The sequence below is a fragment of the Pteropus alecto genome, unplaced genomic scaffold, assembly GCF_000325575.1.
Source record: "Pteropus alecto unplaced genomic scaffold, ASM32557v1 scaffold33, whole genome shotgun sequence".
Lineage (NCBI taxonomy): Eukaryota > Metazoa > Chordata > Mammalia > Chiroptera > Pteropodidae > Pteropus > Pteropus alecto.
Genome location: NW_006435762.1, coordinates 3,525,555 through 3,552,181, shown reverse-complemented (window position 1 = coordinate 3,552,181; position 26,627 = coordinate 3,525,555). Strand labels below are relative to the sequence as shown.

General features: G+C 34.3%; 1 protein-coding gene and 1 non-coding gene across 3 annotated transcripts; both read left to right on the top strand.

Moving 5' to 3' along the window:
• Positions 1–8,453: 8,453 nt before the first annotated feature.
• EIF5A2 (eukaryotic translation initiation factor 5A2) lies at positions 8,454–24,601 on the top strand. Of its 2 annotated transcripts, none has more exons than XM_006910830.3 (5): positions 8,454–8,608; positions 9,285–9,484; positions 10,048–10,152; positions 19,236–19,367; positions 19,893–24,601. In XM_006910830.3, the coding sequence occupies exons 2-5, from the start codon at positions 9,320–9,322 to the stop codon at positions 19,950–19,952; spliced, it is 462 nt and encodes a 153-aa protein (XP_006910892.1). In that variant the 5' UTR covers positions 8,454–8,608; positions 9,285–9,319; the 3' UTR covers positions 19,953–24,601. The 2 variants fall into 2 exon arrangements, with proteins under 2 accessions (XP_006910892.1, XP_024901842.1); XM_025046074.1 differs by having other exon boundaries at positions 8,481–8,608; positions 9,265–9,484.
• LOC112479038 lies at positions 12,473–12,591 on the top strand. The gene has a single exon (XR_003046034.1). It is a non-coding gene; the product is annotated as a 5S ribosomal RNA (ribosomal RNA).
• Positions 24,602–26,627: the final 2,026 nt, after the last annotated feature.

Here is a 26,627-nt window from a genome sequence, read left to right as displayed (position 1 = left end):
CTCCTAAATGATTTCTTTTAATTCCATACATTAAGTTTTATTCTAGTGATTTGAAGTTATATGGGTTTTAACAAATGCATAATATCATATATCCACCATTACAGTATCATACAGAATAGTTGCACAATCCCCCCCAAAATTTCCTGTCTTCAATTATTCAACTCTCCCTACTTTCCCCCAAACCCCTGGCAATGACTGATTTTTTACTGACTCTATAGTTTTGACTATTCCAGAAGGTCATATAATTGGAATCATTTTCAGACTTGATTCTTTCACTTAACAATATGCATTTAAGGTCTGTCCATGTCTTGCTCATGGCTTAATAGCTCATTTCTTTTTACTGCTGAGTAATATTTCATTATATAAATATACCACACAGTTGGTTTATCCATTCACCTATTGAAGATATCTTAGCTACATATCTATTTTTTATTATTTTATCTCATTCTGTAGCTTGACTATTCATTTTGATATGAAGTTTTAAATTTTTTATTAAATATATTTTTTCTTTTGTGGTTATTGCTTTCTATGTCTTGTCTAAAAATTCTTTGACTATTCCCAGGGTACAAAGATATTTTCCTATATTTTCTTCTATATGCTTTATGTTTTTGTCCATAATCTATTTGCAATTTTTATATCGCATATGAGATAGAGATTAAGATTCATTTTTTATTGATGTAAAATTCCTATAACACAAAATTTACCATTTTAAAGTGTATATACAGATCAGTGGCATTTAGTACGTTTCACAATGTATGCAACAACTACCTCTGTTTATTTCTAACATTTTTATCACCCCAAGAGATAACTCTATACCCATTAAGCAATCCTTCCTCATTCCTCTCTTCTTTCTAGCCCTTGCAACCATTAATCTACTTTTATCTCTATGGATTTACTTAATCTGGATATTTCATATAAATGGAATAATAGAATATGTGACTTTTTGTGTCTGGCTTCTTTTACATAGCATAATAACGATTTGTTTGGGTATTTATTTTTAATTCTTTAGGGTATATACCTAGGAGTGGAAAATTAGTACTTGATACTTATTTCTCTTAATATTTGGAACATCCATGTTGTGAGTAGATCATAGATTTGCAAACTACAACCTATAAGACAAATGTAGCCACCTATTGTTTTGTAAATAATATTTTACTGGAAAACAGCTGTGCTCATGTATTTACATATTGTCTATGTCTGTTTTCAGGCTACAATGAAAAAGCTGAGTAGTAGCGACAGAGAGTATATGACCCATAAAGCCTAAGATATTTATTATCTGGCCCTTTAAGGAAAAGTTTGCAGACTCTACTGCAGGTTTATTTTGTCCTTTCATTAGCTTCTTAAGGTAGAAATCTATGCCATTGATTTAAATCTTTTCTCCTTTTCTAAAATAAATGTTTAAAGCTATCATTTTCCTCTAAAACTATTTTAAGTATAGTCCATAAATTTTAATATATTGTATTTTTGTTATATATTTTCTCATTTTTGTTATTTTTCTATTTTGACCTACAGTTTATTTACAAATGTGTCTTAATTTCTAAATATTTATAGTACATATATATAGCTATATATATCTTATTGATTTCCAATTAATTCCACTGAGGTCAGCAAATGTTTTCTGAATATTGTTCCAGCATGTTCTAGATGACGATTAATGTAATTATTGATATGGTTAAACTTATGTCTATCTTTTTGCTACTTGTTTTCTATTTGCCCCATCTGATTCTTTTGAAATTGATAATATATTTTTTAATCTAACTATCCAAAATATTTCAACATGTAATCAATATAAGAAATTATTAAGAGATACTTTACATTTTTTTATTTTGATATAATTGACAAGTAAAATTGTAAGGAAATTAAAGTGTATATTGTGATCATTTGAAATATGTATACACATCGTGAAAGAATTCCTCCCATCTAGTTAATTAATACATTCGTTATGTTGCATATTTATCTTTACTGGTGAAAATTTAAGTTATACTCTTATACAATACAGTGTTATCTACTATATTCACCATGTTATACATTAGATTCTTAGACCTTATTCATCTTATAGTTGAGAGTTTGTACTCTTTTACCAACCTTTTCCTATTTTCCCTGCCCACTGGCCCCTGGCAGCAATTTTCTATTCTCTATTTCTATGAGTTTACCTTTCTTTAGATTTTACGTATAACGGAGTCTAAATGCAGCATCTGTCTTTCTCCATCTGGCTTATTTCATTTAACATGATACCCTCAAGGTCCATCTTTGTGTCACAAATAACAGGATTTCTTTCTTTTTCCTGTGGCTGAATAATATTCCATTGCATGTATATACTACATCTTCTTTATCTACTGAGGAAAACTTAGGTTATTTCCATGTCTTGACTATATGAATAATACTGCAATGAACATAGAGGTGCAGCTATCTCTTTGATATCTTGTTTTCATTTCCTCTGGATATATACCCAAAAGTGGGATTACTGGATTATACAGTATGTCTATTTCTAATTTTTTGAAGAACCTTCATGATAATTTCCACAGCAGCTACACCAATTTACGTTCCTAATAACAAAGCACAAGTGTTCCCTTTTCTCTACATCCTTCCTAATACTTACCTGTCTTTTAAATGATAGCCATTCTAACAGGTGTGAAGTGACATCTCATTGATTTTGATTTTCCTGATGACGTTGACCATTTGTAGATTACTACCTGTTGGCCATTTGTATGTCTTCTTTGAAAAAAAAATGTCTATTCCGTTCATTTGCCCATTTTTTAATTAGATTTATTTATTTATTTATTTATTTGCTCTTGAATTGAGTGAGTTCTTTATAAATTTGGGATATTAACCCCTTATTAGATGTATGACTTGCAAATATTGCCTCCCATTCCATAGGTTACTTTTTCATTTTGTTGATGGTTTCCTTTGTTGTGAAGAAGCTTAGTTAGGGTGATGTAGTCCTACTCATTTATTTTTGCTTTTGTTGCCTTTTAGTGAAAAATCCAAAAAGTCATTGCCAAGACCAATGTCAAGGAGCTTAACCCCTATGTTTTTATCTAAGCATTTTCCAGTTTGGGGTCTTATGTTCGAATCTTTAATCCATTTGAGTTGATTTTTGTGTATAGTGTAAGATAGAGGTCCAATTTAATTATTATGTATGTGGCTATCTAGTTTTTCCAATATCATTTATCCTTTCCACATTGTATATTTTTGGCTCCTTTGTTGCAAATCAATTGGCCATATAGGCATGGGTTTATTTATGGATTCCTTTTCTAGTCCATTGACTTATATGTTTGTTTTTATGTCGATACCATACTATTTTGATTACTATAGCTTCATAATGTAATTTGAAATCAGGAAATGTGATGCCTCCAGCTTTGTTCTTCTTTCTCATTACTTAGCTATTCAGAGTCTTTTGTAGTTCCATACAAATTTTGGGATTTTCTATTTGTGTAAAAAATGTCTTTGGAATTTCGATAGAGATTGCATTGAATCTGTAGATTGCTTTGGGAAGTATGGACAATTTGACAATATTAATTCTTCCAGTCCATAAGCATGATATATCTTTTCATTTATTTGTGTCTTCTTCAATTTCTTTCATCAAAGTCTTATAATTTTCAGCGTATAGGTCTTTTTACCTCCTTGGTTAAATTTATTTGTAATTATTTTATTCTTTTTTGATGCAATTGTAAATGGACTGTTTTCTTAATTTCTCTTTCTGGTAGATCATAGTTAGTGTATAGAAGCACAACTGCTTTTGCTTATTGATTTTGTATCCTGCAAATTTATTTATTAGTTCTAACAGGTTTTGGAGTCTTTAGGGTTTTCTATATGTAATATGTCATCTCGAATAGAGACAATTTTATTTCTTCTTTTCTAATTTGGATGCTTCTTATTTCTTTTTTCTTGCCTAATTTTTCTGGTTAAGACTTCCAGAACTATGTTGAATAAAGTTATGAGAGTGGATGGGCATCCTTGTCATATTCCTGATCTTAGAGGAAAAACTTTTATGTTTTCACTATTCGGTGTGATGTTAGCTGTAGGCATGTCATATGTGGCCTTTATTATATTGAGGTATAGTCCCTCTATACATAGTTTGTAGAGTTTTTATCATGGATAAATGTTAAAATTTGTCAAATTTTTTTGCATCTATTGAGATGATTGTTTAATTTTTATCTTTCATTGTTAATGTGATGTATCACATTGACTGATTAGCAGATGTTGAACCATTCTTGCATTCCTGGAATAAATTCCACTCCATCATGGTGTATGATCCTTTTAATTTACTATTGAATTTAGTTTGCTAATACTTCATTGAGAATTTTTGCATCTATGTTCATCAGAAATATTGACCTATAATTTTCTTTTCTTGTACCCTTGTGTGATATTTGGTATCAGGGTAATGTTGGCCTTGTAAAATAAGTTTAGAAGTCAGCCTCCCTCTTCAATTTTTTGGAAAAATTTGAGAAAAATTGGTATTAATTCTTCTTTAAATATTTGGTAGAATTTACCAGTGAAACGATCTAGTCCTGGACTTTTCTTTGTTGGGAGGTTTTAATCACTGATTCCATCCCCTTAGTAGTAATTGATCTGCTCAGGTTTTTATTCTTTATGATTCTGTCTTGGTAGGTTGAATGTTTCTATGAATTTATCCATTCTTTCCAGGTTGTCCAATTAGTTGGTGTATAATTGTTCATAGAGTCTTTTCTGATCCTTTGTATTTTTGTAGTATCATTGAGGTCTGATAATATTTGCTTTATATACTTAGATGCTCCTATGTTAGGTGCACAAATATTTACAAATGTTATATCCATTTGTTGAATTAACCCCTATGTTATTATTTGTCATTCTTTGTCTCTTATTACAGTCTTTGTCTAAAAGTCTATTTTGGCTAATGTATGTATAGCTACCCAAGCTTTCTTTTGGTTTCCATTTGCATGCAATATCTTTCTCCATCCTTTTACTTTCAGTCTCTCTGTGTTCTTAGAGCTGAAGAGAGTTTCTTAGTTTAGCTTTAACCATCAACTATGCATTGATAATTCATAAATGTCTTAAATAAGATATATGTCCCACAATAACCTCAAACTCATTTTGACCAAAAGTGAACTCAACTTTCCCTGGATACTTGCTTTTTCTCTTTTATTTTCAATCTCAGTGAATGATACCACCATTCCAGTTTTCAATTTGGTGCTTTCTTCTTCTTCATGCCTTGTGACTTCCTTCCTTCCTTCCTTCCTTCTCTTCCTTCCTTCTCATGCCTTGACCCCCAACATTAATTTATGACAGTCTTTACATCTTCCCTTATAATTCTCTTCAATCTATCTTCTCTATGTTCTCACAGTCATCACCTTTGCTGACCAACATTAACTATTTCTTCCTGATTGGTTTCCTATTCCCAATATTTTCTCTCTCTAAAAAATGCTCCATATCATAAGCAGGATCATCTAAATAAAAAATATATCCTGTCATTTTATTCTATGTATTGTTTCAATGTTTCTCTATTGCTCTTGGTATAAAATCCAAATTCACCCATTTTTTTTAACAGTATGCACCAGTCACATTAAACTATTTGCAGTCCAAGATGATGCCACAATTCTGTCACCAATAGGTCTTTTTACCTCCAATCCCTTTGCCTAAAATGCCTTTTCCAAACCCCTCTTTAGTGTTAACTTCTGCTTATTTTTCAGATGTCAAATTAGGATATCACTCCCAGAGAAGCAGTCTCAAAATTTTCCAGACCTGTAATGCCCAATATAATAACCACCAGTCATACATACCTACTGAACATTTGAAATGTGGCTATTCTGAATTGAGATGTCTATACCAGACTTTGAAGGCTTAGTATAAAAAATGTAAAATTACCTTGTTAATAAATTTTATACTGGTACATGTGAAATAATATTTTAGATGCATTCAGCTAAATAAAATATAGTTGAAAGTAATTTTTTTTTAATGTAGCTACAAGAAAACTCTAAGTTACATGTGGCTTGCACTATATTTCAATTGGACAACACCTAGACTAAATGAGGAGCCCTATTTTTCAGCATCCTATAATTATTTCTCTAGTAGGATTTATTATATCTGTTAAAATTGCTAGATTGTATCCTGCACTAGACTGCAAGTACCTAAGACACAAGCGGCTGTCCTGGTTGACATAATAATTTCATCACTAAGTGTACTAAAATAAACAGTCATTCCTCATTATTCATGGATTCCATATTTATGAATTTCCTTACTTGATAAATTTACCTGTAACCTCAAAATCAATACAAGATGCCTTTGCAATCATTCGTGGACATGCATAGAACAGTGAAAGATTTGAGTTATCTAACACAGATTTTCTTGGCTGAGGTCAAACAAGGTAATGCTCTGCCTTTTTTCAACTGGCAAATAGTAAACAAGTTTTTTTTTGTCTATCAGTGCTTTTTCACTTTTTTTGTAAATTTTTTTGGTGACTTGGCTGTTTAAAATGGCCCCTGAGAATAGTGATACAGTGCTGTGTAGGGTTTTCGAGCACAAGAAAGAAGGCTGTGATGTGCTTTACAGAGAAAATACATGCATTAGATAAGCCTCCTTTGGGCATGTATTGTAGTGCTGTTGACTGTCAGTTAAATGTTAATGAATCAATATATATTAAATAAGGTGTCTTTAAACATAGAACAAGATTATATATAGTTCAGTTGATGAAAGCGTGACTAGAGGCTCACAGGAACCCAACTCTGTATTTCCCCTAGGAGCAATGATTCAGCGTTTACTGAGTTAGTGTTCCAGTGACTTCACTAGAATCAACTGTATTTATTAAATGAATGAAGCTGGATCATTTGATTCAAAATCCAAATTTTATGTGAATGCAGTATAAGGTGGTAGGTAAAGCAATAATTGTGAAGCTAAACTGCTTAGAATTCAATCTTGGCCTTCTGACTTGCTAGCTATGTGATTCTGGACAAATTACTTTTCTCTGCCATTTTCCACAACTGAAAATGTAGGTAAAAGAATCGTTGTTAATGATTGTCAGGGGCTGCCTGGGGGGGAGGGGACTGACCACAAAAAGTCAGGAGAAAACTTTTGAAATGAAGAAACAGTCTATATTTTGATTATAGTGGTAGTTACATAACTGCCTACATTCTTCAAAATTCATATAACTAAAAAAGGTAAATTTTACTTTGTATAAGTTATAACAATAAATTTGAGGTTAAAACAGTAACAGTCAAGATTAAATAATGCACATGAAACATTAATTCACTATCTGCTTACATAAATATTCTTTAAATATTAGCAACCATTCTAATGACATGGAAAGGTTAGGTGATGTAAAGAAAAGCAGAGTGGGCTCATGAACTGGGATTTTAATCTGGCTCTTTCTATATTAGAGACTGAGCTGTTTATGGGAGTTCACTTGCTTGATGTAAAGGTTAAATTACACAACATGTGTGAAATATTGCGTAAACTGTAGAGCCACATAGGAATGTGAGAAATGGGACTACTCATGAGACAGCAATACAAAATCACAGGGCCACATAAACTGGGGTGTGGAAGTCACCTCTCCACAGTAGGAAAATGTGGTGGGCTGTGAAATGAAACCATGAAAAGGGGAGGGAGCTCATCTCTTTTAAGAACCTTGGTCCTTAATCCAACAAGTCTCTATTGGCTCCAGGTCGACTTTGAAAACAATCCAACCGTTCTAATGAGGTATGGACACAGATAGCTCTAACTCGATGGAATGCCAATGCCAGGAGGAAAAAAGACCTGAGTCTGACAGAACACCTTTCTAGATTGGACAATGTAGGAGGAGTCAGACATAAGCTCGCCTCCACAACTCTAAAATAGCTTCTGGAGCAAAGAGTGAGTTAGGTCATTTCGCCGCTGCTTTTCAGCTCTACGACGTCTCTTGAGTTCTCAACCCTGAGAGGGCTACCGACTCCGGCGGGGCACCCAGTGGCAGTCGCTACCATAAACTCATCATGGGTGGCTTGGGTCTTCCGCGGAGCTCACAGTGCAGAGCTGGGTAATAAAATACCGTATTGGGCTCTATCTCGAGGAGCAAGTGTGGATAGGACCACCAAAGAAGGCTGCAAGCTGGGCCAGAAGTTCGAACCCAAAGTTCCCTCCACAGCCACGCGGTTGAATTCACTCGCCTCTGGAGTTCTGACGACTCGCACGTGACAACAGGCACGCACCTGAGGGCAGGGGCCACCGAGCGCGTGGCTTGGTTCCCATAAACTTCGACTGGAATCTGAACGCAACGAACCTAAAAGTTTGAGAGAGCAAGTTTCCTTGCTGACGAGTTTACCTTCACCATTCGGCCTCCAGAAAGAGCTCTTCACGCCGGAAGTGCACTAATCCGCAGCACGTGGGGTAGCCAGGGCGCTCTTCACGTGACTAGGCGAGGCCTCGGGAACCTTGTAGCCAATGGTAGCCCGAGGGGGCGGTGCCTGTGACGCTCCAGACCTATCCCGGAAGTGGGGCTGAGGTGGGGGCGGGAAAGGGCGGGGAGGCCGGGGTGTGGAAAGTGTGGCGGCCCCGCCCCGTCTCTTGGAACTGCCGCGGCCGCCACCGCCCCCGCCGCCGCTGCTGTAGGGGACCAAAGCGGGTGCGCAGGCGAAAGGCGCTCTTTCTTTGCTGAAAGGTGAAGACATGCGGAAAAACTGGTGGGGCTGGGACTGGAGCGAGGCAGGGCCGGGAAAGGCGGCCGAAGCCGAGTCCTAATGAGGGGAGGAGAAAGGATGGATGGGGGAAACGGAGGCGAGCGCGGGACCCACCAGAGCTCAGGCCCATGCGGAGCCGGGCCAGGCTGAGGATGCCGGCAGGATAAGGGGGCGCATGAGAGGCCGGGGCTACGACGACGCGTCCGGGGAGTGTAGTGCGCGCCCAGTGAGCGAGGGCTAGGTGCTGCTGGCCTGGTCCTGTTATCCCCATCCTTCGTGGGGACGTGCGGCCTGGGCTGGGTCCCCCGCAATGGGGATCAGGGCGGCGGCAGAGGGCCGGGAGGTGCGGCGCGGCGCTGTGCGGGAAGGTCGCCGGCTTCTGCGGTGGGACGATGGGGGCCGGGATTTGCGGCTCCCTGCGCTGGCGCGGGTACCCTCACCCCTAGCTAGCTCTCTGCAACTTCCTTCCCCACCTCTCCACCAAAGGATGGAAAAGTTTGTAGAGGCCAAAGTTAGAAAGTGCCCACTGTTCTTGGGTAGATGTTCTATAAATGCACAAATAATAGATCAATGATGCTTGGCACGTAACCTGTTCGAAATGAGATATTTCTTTATCTTTGTGCCCGTTGTTAAAAAGCAAACAAACTTTTCGCGTAGTTCCCTCGGAAAAGCTACCCTCTCCTCAGCCCACCATGGCGGATGAAATTGATTTCACTACTGGAGACGCTGGGGCTTCCAGCACTTACCCTATGCAGTGTTCGGCCCTGCGCAAAAACGGCTTCGTGGTGCTCAAAGGACGACCATGCAAAATAGTGGAGATGTCAACTTCCAAAACTGGAAAACATGGTCATGCCAAGGTAAGTGCCCTTCCAGGTACGTCTGCGTTGATTTTGATCATTTGCTTTACATTACAGCACATGAGATTTCTATACTTAAAACTTTGAAATAAGCACTTTTTTTTTTCCTTCCCACAATTACTGAGTGATCAGCTATTGCTTTGCATACTGAAAGGTAGCATTTCCTCCTTGGCCCTTATAATGTTTCATTAATTGGGAACCGAAACTTTCCTGAATCTTAGTGAGTTAGGTCTGTTCGTTTACAAATGAGAAAACCTGTTCTAACGTATTTCTAAGAAATCTAAGTTCATCATTTTTCTTATTCACTTTTATAATTGAATTATTTGGCTTAATTGAATTACTGGGCTGTATATGATTTAGATCTTGATATGTCGTGATACTGTTTAGTTGTTCATTCTTCTTAATTCTGTGCCCACTACATTTTTTTAAGAAAGTAAGATTAGATGACCTTGAAGGGAGAAAGAATCTGTCATAATCGTCGTTGGTATTGTGCTCTTGTGTATGTAATGAGTGATATACTTGGCAAAGATTAAATAGGTCTCCTGTTCTCCCTTCTCTGTTAGGTTCACCTTGTTGGAATTGATATTTTCACGGGCAAAAAATATGAAGATATTTGCCCTTCTACTCACAATATGGATGTTCCAAATATTAAGAGAAATGATTATCAAGTAAGTAATAATTTCCTTTAGAGTGCTTCTTGTTTCTTAAAGGTGCAAATACATTCTACTATCAGTTGTAATTCAACAGAAGCCAGGAGTAGTGTAGATTTTTCTACAATTATTAGGTACCACTTATCTTAGAAATTGGAGAAATAGTGATATTTAAAATTTGTACCTTATTCAGGATTATTCTACTTTGCTATTTTTTAACATTCTTTCATTTTTAAAAAGTTTAACACTTCTTGTTTCTCAGATTAAATGACTGCATATTCTGCATATTATGACTGAATAAGTTTAATGTTTGGTTAAATTATTATTCTCTTTGTTGTAAAATATTTCAAATTTAGATGACTCTCTCTCTCATATGTTTTATTTCTTTTCACTTATCAGACTTAAGACTTTCAAGAAATTATTAGAATTCATGTTCCACCAACCAAGTTTGTGTATTAATGAATGTGAGTCAGCATTCGATATTCTTAAATAAATAAGTTGAAAGCCTTAAACATAAAGGGTAAAGTACATGGTCACTGAATATGGTGAAGAAAATTTTTAAAAACTATGTAATTGTTTTATTTCTATTCCATGACCATGCTGTGACCTTTCGTTAAATTATAGGTATAAACTTCACATTTGAGTTCCAATTATACATTTGGATAGGTCATGTTTAATGACAGCATTCTGTTGTTTTGAGTATTGATAGTAACCAAACCATTGACCTCATAGGATGTGGGAGCTTAGATTAATCATAACTAAAGTCTTTCTTGAAAGTCTTCCATTTCTTTGTCAAGCATACCATATCTAGTACTCTTTTCTGTTCATTTTACATAGTGAGAAATACGAGTGTGACACTTAGATTTGTTTTATCCAGTTTAAATTGATTTCTTTCTATACCTTTTATTGTATGACATAATTTTTAAAGAATACTACTGTCAACTGTAATTACCCATGACTTTCTTTTACTCTTTGTCCACATGTAAACATATTTTTACATGGTTTTAATCTAGTGAGCAGTTTTATATTTTTACTTCCCCACTTATGATTTCTAGGTTGCTTTCGAGCCTTTGTAAAAATTTGAATTGTCTTAGTATAATAATAGCAAGTGGTTTGTTTGTTTGTTTGTTTATAGTCAGGCATTTCTGGGTTTGGATTCAGTTCTGCTACTTTCTGGCTGGATGACCTTAGATAAATTACACAACCTCTCTGAGCCTCAGCCTTTTCATCCACAAAAGAGGACATTGTGAGGATTAAATTACCTCCTAAGTTAGATATATACCAAAAAGTAGCTTTTTTCTGCTCTCCCTTTTCCTGGGTAAATATCCCACTTAATCATTCCATTATTCTGGAAACACCTAATTTAGACATGACATATAGTGGTGTTCAATAAACATTTGTTAAATGCATAGGTAATTATTCATTGAGGTAAGAATAGTGTAGCCAACTAAGGCTAAGCATAGAATTTTCTTTTGCCAAAAATGGATTTCTGTTTTAATTCTGAACGTGAATTTTTTGACTATTCAACATTTATGATATTCATTAACATGCAGCCAACATAGAATACTTTTGCTTTTGAATATTTCAGAAATATGATATCAGTAATTCAGATATTACCAGTAGTTCAGATAATTACTACTGTGATTGAATTAGCCAATTATTGATTGGAGCTCAAGATTTAACATAAAGGAAAAATTCGATTTGTGTTTTATTTTGAGATGTAGCAGGGCCTGGACTAGAGTGAAGGGAATGAGGTAAATGAGTCTGTTGTCTAGAGCACAAAATTTTTTTTAAAAAGGTAGGACCAGTAACAATACTAAGCCACATAGGAGCCTAAGGCAAAAGGAAAAATCAGTAATTCTGATTCTATCATTATTTAAAATTTTGATATTTTGTTCATCATGGAATTTTTACATTTTTAATCTTTTAAAATATTGAGTTAAAATATTTGTCTTATGGCTGATACTTCTTTTTGATGCCATTTTAAATTTTTCACCCAAGACCAAGTATCTCAGTTGCCTCACTCTTGTCTCAGTCTTTGGTGTGTAGTTTTTACTGCAGAGTGGATAAGAGAATAACTCAAGCCAGGTAATCTGAGTCCAAACCCCTGCTTCAGCACTAACTGTGTGACCTCTTTTGGCAAGTTATCTAACCTCTTGCCTCCTTTCTTTATTTATAAAATGGAGATAAAAATAATAAACCTTTCATGGGATCATTGTGAGATTTAAATAGTTAATACTTAGAACAGTGCCTTGTAGAGTAAGTACCCAGTGATCACATCCCTTCATTATCAAGTCACCGTAGAGTACTTATTTCTGTTCATTTCAAAAAATTAGTAGTCTACAGCCATGCCACCCTGAACACGCCCGATCCCGTCTGATCTCGGAAGCTAAGCAGGGCCGGGCCTGGTTAGTACTTGGATGGAAGACCACCTAGGAAGACCAGGTGCTGTAGGCATAAAAAAAAAAAAAATTGTTCTGCAAGCTTTACCCATTATATTTATTGTGCTGTGGAGATCTTCACTCATCTATCCCAAGTGCCTTGATTAAATTCCTACTTATTATTTAGCTATATGTCCTTTGTATTTGCTTTATTGAGTATTTCAAGTGCCAGTTTGGCAGTCAGCTAGAGTGAAATATGTTATATATATAATATATTATATACATATTTATTATAATAATTAAAAACTAAATATTTAGGAAAACAAATACATTAATATTTATAATTTTATCTTTATGTATTTTAAAATAAGTTCAGAATGAAAGAAAAATTTTCTCCAGACTTCGATTGCAAGATGCAGCTAGGTTTGAAATTGCTAATTTCTTTTACTTTTCCCCAAAGTAGTTATGGTTGTCTGGAGCTCAGTGATGGTGTAAATGCAAATATATCCAGACACCGTAGGGAATCCCCAAATTTTAAAATATAGAAACACTTGTTCAGACTCTGGCACTCATTTGAATCAAGTTTCTTAAGAAGATTCTATGTTCCTGTATATACAACACAAGTGCCTTTTCTGCATTCACTAAAGTTTTATCTGTCATTTGAAGACCATTTTTCAGAAAGAAAACTAACTGCTGCAGGATATATTAAAGTACATATTGCGGACCTTTGGATTGGTGAATTGCCAAATCTATGAATATTAAAATCATAGTCTATTCTTCAAATAAATGGTATGCTTTTTGGATATTGGCATATGTGAGTTGAATTCTATTGTTACAACTTAAGAAAGAACAACAACAAAGAAAATAATGATTCTGTGAGTTCCTTGAGGTTAAAGTCTTTTTATAATTTTTACCTGTTCTGTGGCATCTTTGTGTTCCCTGGTGGAAGAAGTCTTTCTTTAAGAATAAAAAATTTCAAAACTGGCAGATCCCAGTATTGCAGGAACAATAAGCAAGTATTTTGCTACAGTATCGTTAGGAATAATAGTAAGAAGAGCCACAACCTTTGGTTCCTAGACCTGTATATTATACCAATGGGAGAAATAGTACCATATATTGAAATATATTGCAACCTGTTAAATAGCACCCAAACCCACAAAATATCACTCAGCCGATGGCAAAGATGACACTTTCAATAGCCCAGTTGACACAGGCAAACTGTTTTCAAATGACGGAGTGCATAGACCATTGAATTCTCTGAACATTCTCCTGTTCTCTTTTATTTTGCACGTCAAATGAAGTTTTTAGTCAAATGATACCAAGCGCAATACTGACAGGAATGTGGCATTCTATAAATTCACAGATGGGATTTTAGCAGAAGCACTGCAGGCAGGGGAGTCATTCCTAGAATACCTAGAATAAGAATCTAATGGAATGAGTGCAAACCACTGCCTCTTCCATGACGGAAGGAATACAGAGTCGCCAGGTGGCCTGCTGTTACCCCTGGGGAATGGTACCATATCAGGTACTTGGTAGTGTATGTAGTCAGATCAGCTTTGGTGAGAGCAAGCCTGTGTCTTTGAGTCCATGCCACCAGGGCTACTTTCTTCATAAGCCAATTGAGCAAAGACTGGAAAGACTACATAAAGAAACTGAAAGACATTCACAGATAGAATTATCTTGTCCACCTAATTGTCTCCCTTTGTAACAGATACCCTTTGGTATTCATATGGGCACATTCTCTAACTATTTGGAGTCCTTCCACATTACCATTTCCCCACATTTACTGTCACCAATTTTTCTGTTTGTTCTTTCAGTGTCCTGGACCTTCCACCCAAACTCTTAGGCATTGCCCATAATTAGTGTAAATGCAAACCTCTGGTTCTTTCTTCTTTCACGTCCAGTTCATGAAGCTTTTCTCACCTCCACTATCTTTCAGGGCCCTCTCTGAATAATTTCATCAAATCACGCATAACCATCTAGAAACCATTAGGAATTGTCTTTTTCAGTCAGCAGGTCATAGGGGAACTCCCCATAAAGCCATTGGTATAAATTGAAGGAGAAGTTGTTGATGTAGCAGAAGAGGGTGCTTTCTTAGTCTGAGCCAAGTTCTTATACAACTTGTTTGTGACCTTAGGACCTGCTCGAGTTGATCTCGTATATGCTACTTCCACTTGATGATGGAGTGCTGCTGTGCATACCCAACTTCATGGCTTGGTGGGTCAGATTATGCTTCCAGTTGATGATAGTGTTATTTGCTTAGGTTTTAAAATAATGATCAAGCATTAAGTCTCTACCAGGGACCAGCAGCTCTAAGTAAGCAGCTTGAGAGGCTGGAAGAAGAGGAAAAGGAAGAAATTGAAAGGAAGAGGACTTAAGTCTGGTTGTTTGAAATAGAATGAGGAACAAAATTAAATTCAGAAATTAGGGCTCAGAAGGCACCTGTAGTGATGACATGCCTTGTCTAGCCTTCTGTTGTATACCAATAATTCAAATACAGGCAAAAAAATCTTTATAATTCCCCATTTTTAGTGTTCTTTCTAATTCTGATCACATCCTGGGCAGAATCCGTAGTCACTAACTCTTCCCATATCCTTCCTTTTAGTTCACGCTTTGCTTTTTCAACTCCTTGTGCCTCCAACCATTTAGCGGTTACAGTGCTCTTCACAGAATTCTTATACACCATAGCATTTTTCTTCTTCACTTTTTATTGTGGAACTTTTCAAAATATAATGACCCCCATATATCCATCATCTAGCTTTAACAATTATCAACATATAGCCAGTTTTGTTTCATCTACACCCCACACCTATTTTTTCTTTCTGTACCCCTTACCTCTTGATTATGTTGAAGCTAATATCAGATATTATATCATTTTTCATTTCATCTGAAAATATTTTGTCATATATTTCTAAGGATAAGAACTATTAAAACATCAAAACACACTGTGGCACCAGAAAAAATAGTAATTCCTTAATACCTTCAAATATCTAATCAGCCAATCAATATTTATATTTTCTAAATGTATACATTTTTTTTTTTTTTTTTGCTTTTTGGGATGTGATGGTTATTGTTTTTGTTTTGTAATTTATCTAAATCAGGACCTAAATTAAATTCACACATTGAAACCAAGTGGTGTATCTCTTAAATTTATTTTAATCTATAGCTCTCTCTCATGCACTAGAGTTCTCTCTCTTCCTCCCCCTCTCCTCTTTCAATTTTTTGATAAAAAAAAACCTACATCATTTGTTCTGTAGACTTTCTCACATTCTGTATTTTGCTAATTGCATTTCCTTATTGTTTAACATGTTCCTCTGTCTCATATGTTTCCTGGAAATTGATAATTATATGTAGAGGCTTGATCAGATTCAGTTTAGATTTTTATTTTCTTCCTCTTCTTTCTGTAATACAAACTACTCCATAGGTGATGTTCTGTACAACCATCAGGTAAATAAGTCTGATTGTTTATCTTTTTGTGATGTTAGTAGATATATAATTGCCTCAACCCATTAATTTATTAGGGGAGACAAAATAATCCTTCATTTCTTCATTTTTTTTTTTTTTTTTTTAGCCAGAACACTTTTATAAAGAGCAACTTCCCTTCAATAATTTTTTTGTTTACCCTTTGGTATAGTATATGATAGGAAAGACAATATAAATGCTTAATTCTTTTTGATTACTAGTTTTCAAAATGAATTGGTGCCCTAGTATTCAGTGAAGATGACTAATCAAGTGGTTTTTTTTCCTCTATGAACTTTACCGTATTTGTATTTCAATCCATTGCAGTTACTAAACTTATTGATTCTCAAATTGTTCTATCTTCAGCCAGAAGGACCTTATTCAGCTTAGCTCCTGAGTCCCTGTAATGTGAGCCTAGTGGTCTTGTTAAGCTATGTTTACTAGGATAACAGCTGGCTCCTGGTTCATCTTGTATGCTTTCTTCTCTGGACCTGGAATTACTCATTTTTCCAAGGAACCCTATAGAGAGAAATAACACCTATGGGAGAAATAGCACCATACATTGGGTTATTTTAGTAGGAAATAATAGATGCCACATTCTGGCACCAGTATTTTGTGGGTATATAAATTTCATTTGTCAGTCAGCAGCTTAGTATACTCCTGCATGCCAAACACCTCTATTATAAGTTTTCTGACCCTGCCCTTTCCCATCTCCCTGCTTGCTAATAACAAGTTCAAAGGCATCTTAAAGTTATCAAATGAATAGATTGGTTTAAAGGTAATGATTAGAAGGAAGTATTTAGAATTGACTTATAACTGTCTCCTCACCATTCTTTCCTGCCAACTCTGTAGAACCAGAGAGGGCTTTGAGAGAAGATGGAAAAACAATTGCACAAAAAATGCCTAAAATTCAGCAATGACACCATTAGCTTTTTTTTTTTTTTTTTTTTAAGACTGCAAATTACAGAAGGGAAAATAATACCTTTAGAGTGGATAAATCTGGCAGATAACTCCCTTAGCCAACTGATCAAAGTTAACATCACAAGTAATAGTACGATTGACATCATTTGCCTCTTGGTGGGATACCCAGAGGACACCTCACTTAGTAGTATCCCTCCCAAAAGTTTATTACCTGAATCATGAGGAAATAATTAGACAAACCCAAAATAAGAAACATTCTATAATGCAGCAAACCTGTACTCTTCAAAAATGTCACTGTCAGGAAAGACAATGGGTGAGGAACTGTTCAGTTTAAAAGAGACTAAATTAACATGACAACCAAATACAAGATATGATCCTGGAGTTGGGAAGAAAAAGATGCTATCAAAGACAATATTGGGACGATTGGCAAATTTAAATATGAACTATACATTGAATAATGTATTAGCAATATTGAATTTCCTGGTTTTGAAAAATAAACTGATTATATAAGGATATGTCCTTGTTCTTAGGAAAAATACACTGAAGTATTTATTACTAAAGAGTCATGATGTGTGAAATTTATTCTCAAGTGGGTCAGTAAAAATAAGAAAAGAATAAGAATGTGTATGGTATGTATTTTATATATTTTATATATACAGAGAGAAAAAAATGCATGTGTGGTTAAATGTTAACAATGGATGGATCCAGGTAAAAGATAAGAATTTTGTTGCATTATGTTTATAACTTTTCTGTATATCTAAAAATTTTTAAATAAATAATTTAAGATCAAATAATTCATTTTTATTATTTAATTTTATTTTTCTATAGCTTAGTTTTTTTTGGAATTTTAATTTTATTTCATAAAGCAATTTATTTTAATAAGATACTCAACATACAGATACATTTTACAAGACGTTTTATAATATGTCTATATATTTTTATACTTGAAATGCTTTCTATTTCATCCCACAGTTTATTTTATGAATTCTTAAAATCAAAAAACAATGTACCACCATTATATAAACATCAAAATACTAGTATTACTATTTAGCTTTATGTTTCAGTCACTAATGGCACTGTGAACCTTTAACTCTTAAAATAGACAAGTTCCACTTCAGAGAACTCCTACACTTGATCTTAGCCAAAAGGCCGAGAAGCAATAGGGAACTCCTAAAAAGAGTTGAAATCAGAAAGATCCACCTCAAAGCCTGTAGTTATTTATTTAAAAATTATACTTCTACATAACCTCTTTGCTCCCCCACTCCTCTACCAGCCACCTCACAAATAGTCGAAAGAGATAAAGATTAATTAAAAGTGTTTGCGGTTGCTTTATAGGATGGTTTTTGTTTTTCAGATTTTAGACATGTGCAAAACTAAAATCTCCTATGTTAGTTGGGGTTTCTGTAGAAAGCCAGAGCCAGATTTGGTTGCGCCATAGAGGAGAGCTATGGTGCACCTGCGTTATATCCTAGTGGTAAAAGGGGGTTCGGGGCCATGTCTTTTGACTCCTTTTGTGTGTGTCAGCATTAACATCTGTATTCTGGATAATTGCCTTTTATAAAAACTGTTAGAATTCTAGGCACACTGCTGGTGTACATGCTTTTAGAATAAATTAATGCAGCCTGGCTCTTTCCTCATGCCTATAACAAAAAAGAATCAATTATATCAAAACTGCGCCTTTTGCAAATTAGGTTGATTAGGTTTTGTTTCATTTTGTCATCAACAAGTTAACCTTCGTCTTTTTTTAAAAAAATCTAGTGGTGTTAGCAGTGAGTTAGAGACTAAAAATTTTCCACTTAACTTTGTTCATAATGAAATTATAAAACACATTGTTTGTGATTGTGAAAAACTAAAAATAACTTTTATGCCCTTTAATGGGAAAATGGTTGAGTCAGTTACAGTTTATCTATGCAATTTTGAAGTGGTTGAAGAGACAAAAATAAGTCCATATTTTCCAGTTTGGAAAGATTTCTAAGATATGTTATTAAGTGAAAACAGCTTGCTGAAAAATACATATACTGTTTTTTAAAGAACAACTATATTTGTAGTGTGTACATAAATGTAAATGCTTCAGGATACACTACAAAGAAGCCTAAACTGTTTAATAATGCAGAGACTTGGAGTGGGGGGGTGATAGAGATGCAGGGAAGAGTGAATTTACACTTTTAGTCTATACATATTTTATACTTTTGTTTGTTTAGCATTTTTAAGCACCAAGAATATATTAATGTATCACTGTGTGCTTATACTAATTAATGATTATTGCAATTTAACTATGTAAATATTACAAAGGGGTGGGTGTAATCTAATCAGTGCAAATGATATCATTTCTTTTAATAGCTGATATGCATTCAAGATGGTTACCTTTCCCTGCTGACAGAAACTGGTGAAGTTCGCGAGGATCTTAAACTGCCAGAAGGTGAACTCGGCAAAGAAATAGAAGGAAAATACAATGCAGGTGAAGACGTACAGGTAAAGACACATGAGAAGATTTTTTTAAACCATTTTATAAAAATTTGGCCTAAACTAGTTAGCATAAAATACCATATATGAAATGTAGCTTTTAAATACTGGTGAAATGCTGAAAATGATCTCTATAAGGCAGGTTTCCCATGACATCCTTAGAGACCCATTACCAAAAAATTGTCAGGTGTTCATTTTTGCTACATAGACAATGTCAGCCGCAAATTGTTTTGAAGATCAACTTCTGAGCTACTCTTTTAAGTATAGGAAAGAATGCTATGGGAATATATAACATCTAATAAGTTTGAAACATTTATAGCTTTTATTCTCTCTATTCCAAGGAAGTTGTCTTACAAACTACAATTTGAGAAATTTCACTTTAGGAAACTATAAAGAAAGTAGATTATTTGGTCTTGGAATACCTGTTTCCAAAGTGTATAACATGTCCACAAATGTACAGTATATAATGAATTAAATATATCTTATATGCATATTGCCTTCTGAATAACTTTTGTTTGCATTTTTCCCTTCTAGGTGTCTGTCATGTGTGCAATGAGTGAAGAATATGCTGTAGCCATAAAGCCCTGCAAATAAAAATGGGAACATCAGGCATGAGCAAACTGTTTAGGTCTGGATCAACTGCAGATCTAAAGTTTGGTCCTAAGTTGTCACCAAAGCTATGGCCTTCATAAGCAACCTCATTTATTTTTTGTTATCAAATTGTGCTGAGTTAGTTTTGCAGGCAGTTGGTAATTTTAAAAATATCAAGATGTGTAATTTTTTTTTTAATTTTATAGGTGTTTTTCCTATAACACTCCTGTGGTTTTCCATATGAGTCCAGAAATAGACAAGGTAGCTTTAGCTTGACCAAATCATTCCTGAATTTTAGTTAAATGATAAATAAACCAGGGTTTTAAGTGAAACAATGTAGCTCTAGTGGTATTTAAATAACCACATTTCAGTTGAATTGCTCTGCATTAACTTCAGACTTAATATCATAGAGTAAGTAAATTATGGATTGGAACTGTCACAGTTTCAGCCTGTGTGTGGCAAGCACAAATCCTTAAACAAAAATATTATCAAAAAGTGTCAGTTATCTTAGCAGCCATGTGTACCCACCTGTATTATCTTAGTCCTACTCTTCTTTGCTAAATTGTTGGCCAACTTAATATAATCTTATGTATGGTGATTTTCATACCTGCTTGTGGTTGACAGGCATTAACTGTTGGGCGATTATTAGTCACATTATAAAGAAGACAAGGAACAGCGGCAAAGGGGGTTGATTAAAGTTATAGGTTTTTATTTAAGGCCTTCGTAATCAGCATAAAAATAGAAAGTTTCTTTCTAGTTGTACTTTTGCTTTTAACTTTTGTATTCTCTCTGTTTAAAGGAGTGAACTGCTTTATTGGATACTATGCAGTGCTTTTTGTCAATTATGTTGATTTTTTTAATCAATTATATTGATAAATTATGTCAATAAAAGTTGGTATTTATAGTAGTCACTTCTTTCCAACCATTTGTAAGTAGACTTTTTGACATCAAAATATTTATTTGTAAGACAAAAACTGGAATTCTTACTTCAAATTGATTTGGAACATGTTAAATTTATGTACATTTTTTTCTAAAGTGGAATGAAAGTGAATTAGAATTATGGAAGAAAAGTTACTTTATGTAATAATCATTATTTAACTTAATAAGTACATATGTGTATTTCTTTTCTGATTATCATGTGACTTAATTCTGTTACTCATGTGAAATATAACTAGGAAAGAATTCTATAAACTGAAGTATTTTAAAAAGTGTTTTAGATGATTTTGCTACATTTCTGTTTAGGCTTTTACATTATATATACTTCATTTCCAGAATTCTAAACATTGTCACAGGGTTTGTGAGGACCTTCAACTCAATAACAATAATTATACTGGAGTGAAACTTAGAGCAAGATTACTATTTTAGTAATACCGTCATTCTCTAAGACTGATTATGATACATCTCCCATCATGCCTTGACTTATATAAGGCCTCTATTCTTATCATCTAAAGGAAAATATATAAGATGTTGTAACTGTTCTAATTAGTGACTGGAAATTGCATTAGGAACAGATCTCAAAGTTTTAGTTACTTAATTTGCTCATACTTTTAAGTCTTGTGTTAGCCTCAGCAAACCCACTTGGACAAAAAGCAAGATACTTTAAGGAAATGCAAGGAGAATTCTAAAGCACAAGAAGTGTTGAGGTTGTAGTTAATAATTTTTAGTGTAACATTTTAGCTTTTGCCCATCTAAAGCTCAATTAGGAATTAGGCTAAATTCTTTCCAGTATTCCATTTGAGTATCTACTACATACTGCTCTAGTTTTTTTAGTACTTTGTAATGTGTATCTTACTTGCTACTTGTTGGCATTGTTACCCACAGGAATTCCAGAGAGTTATCAATCTGTGCTGCTTGCTGGTCAAACATATGACCCCAGTTAACCATGGTAGTAGTCTGGTTCAGTATTAGTTATGGATCAGCATGCCCTTGTTCTTCCTAACTCGTCAAACTTCACATAAATATATTTTCGATAGCGAGGTAAGTGTATATAAATTATAATAATGCATCTCTATCTTCATACCTTGAATGGCAAAACCTATTTATGCATAAATATTTCATTTTAAGTACTATAATGAAGTATAAATACTCTGACATATAAGTATAGATTTTAAAGATACGGGACTTTGTTTATTTTCATGTAAGTCAATATATGTTTCTCTAGAACAAAATATTTCATTTAGTAAAGCTTTATAACATTAAAAAGAAGCAGGGAAACATTTTTTAACACAAAATGGAAGTGACTTCATTCTTTTGTGACATTAGAAATGTTAATAGTTGATTATCAGTATTTGTTGTACTTTTTTGTAGCAAATGTTAAGTATTACAGGTTACCATGTATAGAATGTAGACTGTCATGATGATAGATTATACAGTGATAAACCATTTTTGTCTGCAGGCATTTTACCAGTTTATATAATATTAACAAGTGGAATATGTTTCTTTTTAGAACACCATTTTATTTCTACTGTAAATACTTTGTTATACCTTATTTGCTACAAGGTTGTATACCCTCTGAAATAGTCAAATCATTGCTACTTTGACTTAGCATTTGAGTCATAATTATAATTATGATGTTTCTTTCATGCTCCCCTCTAAGGGCTGTCAGTCACTTGAAACTGTTGCTAACCAAGCTCTTGAATCCGTTTCCATTGATGATGCAAAATTCAGTACCAATGCTTTATAACAATTACCAAAACTTGCCTGCAGCCAGAGCATGATATCTTTAGTAGTAGATACTTCAATAAAGTGTTTAGGCTATGAAATTTGGGGACACAGTTTTTCATTAGAGCACAATATGTGTGCATGTGCACACATAGCTTTGTATGTTTGTTCTTTTTACAAAGTCTTTCCAACTCTTAAAAAAGTACTGTAGTCTGGTAGTGCCTCAAATCTTGGTAACTTTTTTTTTAATTTACAACTTTTCCAGAATTTGTTTTTGTACTTTAAAGTTTCTCAATTAGATTATTTCTAGTTGAGCTGTAATTTGAATGCATTGTTCTCAGGGCTGTTTGTGCTAAGAGCTGAAGTTTCATTATTTTAAAGCTAACTGCCTGAAAGTATATTGCAGAATTTTCCCAAATTGTATTACATGCAAATAAAAAAATCCTTAATGTTAACATACTTAAACTATATACTGAATATTCAAGAAAAAAATTAGAACGTTACTAATATCTGTACTGGAATCTTGCCATATTTTTTCATTTTAGAATAGAATTTGATAGTCTTATCTTAGAATCCTATCCTCAGTGATATATTTGAAAGCATTCCTTTAGCATGGACCCAAAAGATAGTTTCAAAGCCAGACACTGATGTAGTAGTACTCAAACATATTTAGGGACAACAGATCGAAATTTATAATGCTCTTTTGAGTATATTAAAATGTTTACATATTGAATTCTATAATATGAACGAGGAACAGACTTACTATGAGAAAATCCGGCTCTTAAGAAGAGCCAACGAAAGGCATATTTCCATAAATAGTATATTATTTTGAACTGATCAACCGTTTAAAATTTTCTAATATCATTTAGGCATAACATTTCACAGTTTTCGAGCCTTTTTCCTCCTGTTATTAAGGCAAGTAATAGACAACCAAGGCTTAAGAAAACTTTTTTGTGGAAAATCTTAAAATTGAGAAAATTCAATGTATTAACTTTAATCTATTAAATTTTTTTCTTCTGAATTGGTTATATGGCATCATTATTTGATTTTAGCAGGGAACATTTGGATTTAACTTATGGAGCACAGATGTTCTGTGGGTACATGGCTCAAAGTCACTATATCATTTAATGTTTTTCCATTAAATAAATATCTGAACATCAACTTAACTACCAAGTGAATGAAGTCAAGTGCCTGAAAAGTGCTGTATACATCTAATTAACACATTTTCCTTATGTGAAAGATGCATCTTATAGCAGTGCCTATCAGGCTTTCACGCGCTAGAAACATAATTGTTGCCAAAATTTTACCATCTACCACTATTCCTCTCTCCTTCAAACAGGTTAAAAACTATGTTACAATTGAAAAAGAGGTTCTTTTATTTATATGAAGTCCCTAAAACTATTTCTTAGTTTTGGTAGAGTTAGATTTATCTTAGTTCGAGATTGCACTTTTGAAAATCTAGACACTAAACTATATTCAGTGATTACTGTACAGCTTGTCATGAGTCATAGTTGTGATCTTTCCTGAAATGAAATCTTTATTGTGGTTAATATCTATGATAAATAAGCACTTGTGCTTGTTACAACGTCTAATGCAAATTACTAGTTCTACACTAGAATAATGAAAATGACTATTATGTACTTTTGTCCTCCTCTCCAAAAAGGAAATAGTTTGAATAGCATTGTCTAATCCAATGGCACTTTATTAGTAATACATTTTATTTGTCTTAGGTGTAGGAGAACTCTTTCTTTTACCTGCTTAGACTCATGTTTTAACTAAAACTTTAAAAGTGTAAGATATGTAGTATTGGTATTGTGCATTTTACATTTCAAAAATGGGAAAAATTCAAATGTTAAGTCTTTGGCTATACTAAAATACTTGTTAGAATCCTTTAAAATGTAGATAGTAAACAATTGTAATTTTTTGTTACATTAAAATGTATTTGTTAAGTTCATCAGTTATATTAAAAATAAAGTTAATTTAACAGCTTGCACTATTGTATATATACATTTCTAAAAACATTTTCATACTAGAAAATTATATGACCTTATATGTAGATCACTATTTTTAAAAAGTCTAACTTTTGTTTTTATTGTGTTTTTATATTCTAGGTCCTTATTAGAGAGTGGCCCAGCTTTATGGCTGGGAATGTTAATTTCTAAATTTTAGTTCCAAATTTAGGTACAATGATGTTTTTATTTTTAAATTTGTAATAGCTTTTTAAAAATTTAAATTAGTTTCAAGTATACAGTACATTGGTTAGACATCTATATAGTTCATAAAATGATCCCCTCAGTTGCTCCCTCCCTCTCCTGGCCAGACAGAGAGGAGGGATGTTGCGGGGCTGGGAGAATGGGGTGAAGGGTTAAAGCAGTAAAAATAGCTTCTTAAATATGTAAAATAGGCACATTGTTTAAAATTCTACAAGTACAAGAGTAAAAACATCTTCCCATCTTCATCCTCTTCCTGCATTCTTCCAGACATATTAACGCAGAAGAGGTTAGTGGGCTCTCTCCTACCCCTGACCTCCCAGGGTCTGAGGTGTTCCTGCCCTACCATGGCTGCTATTCTTTTCCCACAGTGATATGAATGGTGTGATGAGTCCCTGAAGCAAACCCTTCACCCTTTTCCGTTCCTCGCCATGTCCAATCAACACACATCTGGACAGATTCATCCCTAGATGGCTCGGCAGTTTCTTTTCTACACTGTACCATTCTAGAACATCTCTGTGACTCCCTGACATGTGAGCCATGCCAAGACTACTATAGCAGTTGTCACCTTATATCCATGATGAGTATTACTGATACCATAAGCTTCCAGATCCAGCAAGCATAATTGGGCGGTAAAAGAAGCACCAAGTTAGAGTCTTCCATCCCTCAGCTTTGCTCTCTTTTGCCATTTGCAAATACCAATAGCTCTGTTTCCCAGAGGTAGACTTAGGAGGGGAAGTGAAAAGGGACTAATTATATGTTACCTGTCAGCCTGTCTGAGTCTCTTCTCCCCCAGCCCCAACCTCATAATTAAACATTCTATCCAAATGGAAGGTGCCCTGTGGAACTGCCACATTTAGAACTCATACCATCTGTCTAAAGTGTGTTCCACTGAGAACCTAAAACATCTATCCCCACAATACACTAAGCAGTATCAGTTACAACCACTAGGTGTGTATTGGCTGGCTCAAAAGGTCCCACCTACAAAGTTATTATCAATCCGCTGTCTAATTTGAGAGTTATTTCTGAATCCAGTTAAAATAATTTTGGCCACACCCATGAACATGTCCTATCACAATGTCATGTCCCATCCCAGTGTTTGAGAGCACAAAAAAGGCTTGGCAACTTCAGTTGCCATCAGATCTCCAACACAGATTCTAGCTGGGAGAATAGAGGTTCACCTACCTAACTGAAAGTATGTCTACTTTTTTCGTTCACAATTATGTGTGTGAGTTTCACTTAAATTGTCACTCTAGTTCATTTTTTTTTCTTATACCTATTTTATTGTTTGTTGGTTATTTTATTTTTTTAAATTAAGTTTATTGGGGTAACGGTTAATACAATCATATAATTTTCAGGTGTACATTATCATTTGACATCTGTATATTCTGTTGTGTGTTCACCACCCAAAGTCCAGTTTCTTTCACACTCTAGTTCATTTTAATTGCTGTACAATCAATGAAGTACATCTTTTGGAGAATGTGTGTGTATGTGTGTATATATATAGAGAGAGAGATAGATATTGATATAGATATAGATATATAGTGTATTCAGAAATGCAAGAATAGTTAAATATTAGAAAATCTATTACTATAACTCACTCCCATGGGAAATAAATTAATATGTTAGGAAACCTCTCAATAGTATTTACTATATCGGTAAGTCTAAAGAGAAAGGTTATATTATTTTCTCCATAGGTACTGAAAAAACTTTAGATAAAACAGTATCTATCAAAAATATCTTGAGAAAATAGAAGTGCACGAATACGTGTGAAACATAAATGTATTTATGTTTATATATGTTAGCA

Excerpts from the sequence above, each read along its gene's own strand:
- EIF5A2 (XM_006910830.3), top strand. The coding sequence starts at position 9,320 with ATGGCGGATGAAATTGATTTCACTACTGGAGACGCTGGGGCTTCCAGC. Across the intron at positions 9,485-10,047 it reads GAAAACATGGTCATGCCAAG|GTTCACCTTGTTGGAATTGA; the intron begins GTAAGTGCCCTT and ends CTTCTCTGTTAG. Across the intron at positions 10,153-19,235 it reads TTAAGAGAAATGATTATCAA|CTGATATGCATTCAAGATGG; the intron begins GTAAGTAATAAT and ends TTCTTTTAATAG.